A 6,176-nucleotide genomic window follows, 5' to 3' on the forward strand; every position below is an offset into this window, starting at 1 on the left:
GGCCTCAGCAGATGGCCGCTCACACTGAGCCTGGTTCTGCTGGAGGTTTCTTCCTGTTCAAAGGGAGTTTTTCCTCTCCACTGTCACTACAAGCATGCTTAGTGTGAGGGATTGTCTTTGCATGCAATCAGCTGATTTTCCTTAGATACAAAACTTTGAATCAATTTTACTCGACGATCTGGTGAACTGTAAAGTGCCTTGAGATGACATGTTGTGAGTTGGCCCAATATAAATAAACTGAATGGAATAGAATATTATCTAATTATCTTATTTTAAGAGTAAAAATACTAATTCCATTGGCAAATCCTCTTATTTACCTGCTCAAATTCAGGGTAAATACACTTAAGTGTTTACTTCTTTCTGGATTGTTTGTGCAGTGTAGAGCCTGGAGCATCTTTATATCCCCTCCTCTATCCAGAGTCACATATTTGATTACAAAATCATTATTAATATGGACATTAAAGGCCTCTATTAGAACCGTGTGAATTGCTGAACAGTATTGATTTATTTAAAGTCGGGCATGACCAAAAAACAAGGACTTTATTTTTAAAGTAATTCTGTTGAAGGATGGTTGCGAAGCATCGTCTGACTCTATTTATTATTACTTTTGTCAGATTCAAGTGTTTTCTTTGACATTTTAGTTTTTTTCATTAAAAAAATAAATTTCTGTAGATCCAGCGGTCCCTCTGGAGCCAAAGTTCTGCTCTTTCCTTCCAGTTTTAGTCGAGTGTTTTCATTTAAACAGGAACCCAGTGGAAGAATGTGTCTGCGAGCCATCACACCTCCACCGCCATGCTTCAGGCTGCTGCTGCTTTTGAACACAGCTCTGTTTTACGTTTGTTACCCTCCTGATGTTCTGATGTGTTCTGTCAGGACGGAGAGGCTCTGGAAGCAGGGACCAAAAAGTTTGAGGATCTGGAGTTCCAGCAGCTGGAGAGAGAAAGCAGCCTGGAGGAGGAACGCGAGACCATCAGCCAGCAGCTTCTGCAGGAGAAGGCGGAGTACCACCGCAGCGTGGCCAAGAGGAAGGTGAGGACAGCCGATAAAAAGCTCCACGCTGCGGTTCTGTCAGCTGATGCTGAGGGTCGGGTTCCTCTTCTGCTCTTAGGAGAAGGTTTCCGCTCTGGAGAAGCAGGCCAACCAGCTCGGCCAGCAGGCTTCCCAGGAGTGTGAGCGGCTGGCCAAGGACCGGACGCTCATGATGCAGATGCTCCAGAAGGTTGGCATCCAGACACGGCCTCAGCGAAAGCCAGGAAACGCCTGGAGGAACTCTAAGCTCTGCTCTGCTCTGCTCTGATTCCCCAGGAGAAGGAGCGGCTGTCGGCTCTGGAGAAGAGATACCAAACCCTGACTGGAGGGAAGAGCTTCCCCAAGTCTTCAAACGCCATGAGGGAGGTGAGTGAAGGGCTGCAGCCGTCCCGCAGCATGCCTGGCCTCAGACCGCCGCTCTGGGGGCTGATTTATTGATTATTACCTGAGTTGGAGCGATGAAGCGTCTCAGACCTGCCGCCATCTTCCCTGCCTGTCGAACAGGAAGCGGCGGTGCACCCCTCCCACTCCCAGACCTCGTCCTCCCCCCTCTGTCAGCTGTTCCCCAGCAGCCCCACAGAGGTAACCCACCTAACGGCTCCTGCATGCCGTAACCCCGGGATGTAATATGGGACGCGTGATTTATCGTCTTTAATGTCGGCCACTGTTGGGGATTTTTAAGTGTTTTGGTATCATTGGATAATTTAAACTGATAATAGAAGATAATAAAAACTGTCAGCACCACGTCCCTCCTCCATGATGTCCAAAGGGTCGGAAAACTTATATCAGCTGAATACAGACAGAAATATCAGCATTTATTCACTTTAATTTACTGTATTAATAGTAGGAATTAATTGGCGTCACAGGCGGGAATGTTTGGAACTCCTGCTTCAAATCAAGCCTCTAGTCTGGGGGTCAGCAACCCGCGGCTCCCTGGAGCTTCTTTAAAATCTATGAAAATGGAAAAAGAGGGATTTTTTTTTTTGTTTATAATATAGTGTGTAGGAGGACAAGAAAAACATTCTTTATGTTTCCGACGCTGTAAAACTCTGTATAATAAATAGATTTAAACATTTCTATTAACAAAGATTTGCGACATAGCCTGCGACATGTTTCATTGCGGTGCCAGGATGAAGGCTGCACTGGTGGCTGCACTGTCATTAAATTATATCAGTTATTTCAAACCGCCGTGTGGAACACCTTATAAACAAAGGACATTCTTTGGAGGACCAGAATGTTCACATTTAGGACAAAGAAGACAGGTGGTTTGAGAGGGGAGTGAAGGAAGCCATATTTGTTAAGAGAGAAACACCAACCTTAAACAGAGGGGGGGGGGACTAGATTTCAGTTTTTAAAAACCTACAATGCAGCGATAGGGTTGATTCCTTCCCGCTATCATCGCAACCCCAAACCCCTTTACAGGGAAACGGAAGACCTTGCCTATTCAGCCAGGCCAACATTTCCCTTTAACGACCCCCCTTTCAGAGACATAGACAGCTATGGGGCATTGCAGGCTAACAAAATAAGCTAAACGACCCCCATTCCAAAGGGGGGGACCCGTTCATCCGTTTCAATTTGCTTGTTTTCTAAACCAAAACAAGGCTTTTTTGGGCTGCCAGTTAAAGCCTGGAACTCAACTCTACTACTGACATTTTGAATTTAAATGGCTTCCTGGATGGGAAGCAAAACGTCTTCAAACATGGAAAGAAAGTCCAGTGGATTGATTTTTAACTTTTTTGGGAATATATATTAGCCTATTTCTGTTATAACAGCCTACGTACCTCATCAAAAGGCTGCTTTTTGCACTGTTGTCCCGATAAGGTGAGGAAAAGCAGATTACCGTAAATTTCAGACTATAAGCCGCGACTTTTTCCCCATTTTTCGACCTTGCGGCTTATATAACAATGCAGCTTATCTATGGACTTTTACAGCTAACGGCCACTAGGGTAATACCTAAATATCTGGATTTTACCATCCACCATGTTGACGTCACATTTGCTTCAACACACAAGTACGGTAGCTGCGCGCGGGGGAATGCGGAGGTCCTACGGAAGCAGACTAACCGCGAGTGGTACGAGACAGAAAGACGGACATTAAACATAAAAAACCTGCAGCTTATAGTCCGGTGCGGCTTGTATATGTACAAATCATGCAATTTAGCTTCTGCGGCTTATATTCAGGTGTGGCCAATAGTCCGAAAGTTACGGTATATTTTTACTGTGGTTTGAAGAGGACTGCATTTGATTTCCACACAGAGGTTTGAAATTACATGAGTCCTATCATGTATATTTCATTTTTTTCCCAAATCCTCAAAATAAAAATAACGCAAATCTAATTTCTTAACTGTATTTCTAAAATTCCGTTGATGCAATAAATCAGAATACATTAACGGCAGTGAAACTATCGTACAGCGGATTAGTCACATGGTGTCATTTTCTCCAGGATGCACTGCAGGGAAAATAAACATTTAATCATGAATTATTTATTATGTATTTAAGCCTATTGGGTCATTTTGATAGATGGCTAATATACACTTCAGGGCCATAATGCTACGTTCACACCGCGTACGATTTCAGCAACAGAAAATCATCTGCTGCTTCCTTTTTCATGCTTGTCCACATTATGGTCAGATACGCTTTTTGATGCTCCTGTAGTGCGTCCAGTAAAGTGTGTCCAGATGCGTCTGATGCTTCTGCTGCTCCTGCATTAACTGGCAGAGAGCGGCTTTGCTATATTTGCTGTGATCAGTGAGTAAAAAGTTGTTTGAATATGTTTAAAGTGACAAAGTCCTCCTGAAAACATGGTCTGTGCAGTCAGTTCATCCAGATTACCATCCTGCCTTCAAAGATTATTTCTCTGTGGGAACCGCTCGCCTCTTGGGGTTTTTCCCCTACTGTTGGTGGCGGCTGGAAGTAGATATTAGCGTTTTTCAGGTATTTGGTATAAACTGCAGGCACCAGGATAATAAAAGCCAACATATTTTACCGGCAGGTTTCTACATTCTAAGTTAATTTAGGCGTTAATAAAGTGTTTCAGAGGAGTGATCATAGCGCTCTGCATCAGCAGTGCTGCGTCTGACTCCCTGCCAGCTCCCAGATCAGCTTCTCTGATTGGTTGATGCGGCGTGTCCAGCAGCAAAAGCTCAATTTTTCCACCTCCAGCAGCTGCTGCTTGTGAAGGCTGTCATGCGCCTCAGATGTTCAGAAGCTCTTCAGCTGCTCCGATGCTTCAAAACGCGTCGCTCCTGCTGCTATAGATGCTGCAGCACCTTTTGATGCACCTTGATGCCCATCAACCATTGACTTTGCATGTAAACCTGCTGCTGAAAGCGCGTACAGTGTGAACGACGTAGCATTAGGCTGATATAAGACGGACAGATCTTTTATTTGTTTTATTTGGTCCAATATGGCTCTTTGAACATTTAGGGTTGCCGACCCCTGGTCTAGTCAAACCTGATTCCAGTTGAGGATCCTCTCAGCTGCTCGCCGTCCGTCAGAACCAACTCTCATCCCATCTGCCTCTGGGTCGGGTTAAGAAGGACGGTTCTGGCAGCTGGACGCCGGCTCCGTCCTGACTGGACGTTAGCTCCGGTGTCGTCAGACCCCATCAGACCAGCGTACCCATAGTACAACGCATGCGTGTGCAAGAAAAATGGGACATTTAAACAACTTCCTTTACATTTGCAGATCAGCTTGTCAACATCTACATACACTTAACTGTTGTATGACAACCTGAGCGGTTAGCTTTTACGTCAGGGTGTGAAATTGCGAACAAAGAAAGTGAGGCTGTCTGTGTTTAAAGCAGTTAACTTTAAGTTCTGTTTAGCGGCTAAAACTTTTTTGTTTATCACATTCCTTCCACTTACAGTGTCAGAAGTATGCAAATCTGACGTCTTCTGCGTGCGTATTGACTATGAGTATGCTGGTCTGACAGAACGCCGGCTGTCTTTCTGTTTCCATGCCACGTTGCGCCATCTGCTGGCTGTGTTTGGCTTTGCGCTGCATGCAGGTCTGCTGTGAGTCAAGCCGTTTTTCATCATGGCGTGTTTGATGGAGGTGGTTTGTGATTGGCTGAAAGTCCCGGATGAACAGAGGATGTTTCTGAGTTGAGGTTTGGTCGTTGGAGCCGTTAGAAGAGGAATGTCAGATGTTTGTCCTGCTTCCTGTTAGCCGATGTTTTCCCTCCTCTCCTCGTCCTGCTGACCTGTCCCTTTCTGCTCCTCCCCATCCTGCTCCCCTATGAAGGAGTATGTGACAGTGGGCCAGTTAAATCACATCTATGGGATGCCCAAGGTGGAGTCCTCCCCTACCTCCCCACTCCGCCAGCCCCTGCAGCCCGGAGCAGTAGACCCCGCCTTCTCTCGCCACGGCTCCTCCCTCTCTCTGTCTGTGGAGGTTTGTCTTCTCCTCCCATCTTTTCCTTCTTCCTCCTGCAGGTTTGTTCATTTCTGTTTGAGCAGCAGACCCTGAAATGCTGCCTGAGTTTAATTAAAGTAGTCAAACCCAAAGTTAAGGCCAGTTTTACACCAACATGACTGAAGAAGGGAAGCAAAGCTGAATCCCAGCCTCAGTGAACCACAGCAGCATCTCAGGGCTGCTTCTGCTCTCTTTCAATGCTTTCTAACGTCTCCTTTTCCCCCTCTGTCTGCTGCTCACCTGCTCTGCTCTCCAGCTGCAGCCGGAGGCCGCTCGGCCTCGACTCGCCAAGCTAGATTTAGAGCAGTGGTACCAGGAGCTGATGGCCGGCTCCACGCAGCTCGGTGCCCCCCCTCTCTCGCTCAGATCGCCGTCAGGCCGCAGACCTGTGCTGCAGGTAGAGCCGCCTCCTCCTGTCCAGGAAACTGTTGTCTGCGTGTGTTTGTTCCTGTTTTTTATGTGTCAGAGTGAGGACCTTTTTCACCAGAGAACTGAAGCCCTGCTGCTGCTCCCCCCCTTCCTGCTGCTCCCCCCCTCCTGCTTTAGGTTTATTACCAATCTGTGAACAAAGGTTAGGTCAAGTATAGGGCTGCAACTAACGATTATTTTGAAAATCGATGAATCGGCCGATTATTCTTTCGATTAATCGATGAATCGGACACAAAATATTTTTTTTATATTAACCTCTTTATTCCAAAATAAACATTTTAGACAGAACAAACAAGCACATAA

General features: G+C 46.0%; 1 protein-coding gene across 3 annotated transcripts in view; it reads left to right on the forward strand.

Annotated features, from left to right (window-relative positions):
- phldb1 (pleckstrin homology-like domain, family B, member 1) overlaps nt 1-6,176 on the forward strand; it is a 51,069-nt gene that overhangs the window by 30,212 nt on the left and 14,681 nt on the right. Inside the window, exons 7-12 of one of the 3 annotated variants that reach the window (XM_015395059.1) lie at nt 874-1,029; nt 1,109-1,219; nt 1,306-1,395; nt 1,534-1,611; nt 5,274-5,423; nt 5,701-5,841. In XM_015395059.1, the coding sequence (XP_015250545.1) occupies nt 874-1,029; nt 1,109-1,219; nt 1,306-1,395; nt 1,534-1,611; nt 5,274-5,423; nt 5,701-5,841 (726 nt within the window). The remainder of the gene's footprint in view (nt 1-873; nt 1,030-1,108; nt 1,220-1,305; nt 1,396-1,533; nt 1,612-5,273; nt 5,424-5,700; nt 5,842-6,176) is intronic. The other 2 variants (XM_015395060.1, XM_015395061.1) reach the window with 2 other exon arrangements.

The sequence above is a fragment of the Cyprinodon variegatus genome, unplaced genomic scaffold (assembly GCF_000732505.1).
Source record: "Cyprinodon variegatus isolate N-32 unplaced genomic scaffold, C_variegatus-1.0 Scaffold723, whole genome shotgun sequence".
Lineage (NCBI taxonomy): Eukaryota > Metazoa > Chordata > Actinopteri > Cyprinodontiformes > Cyprinodontidae > Cyprinodon > Cyprinodon variegatus.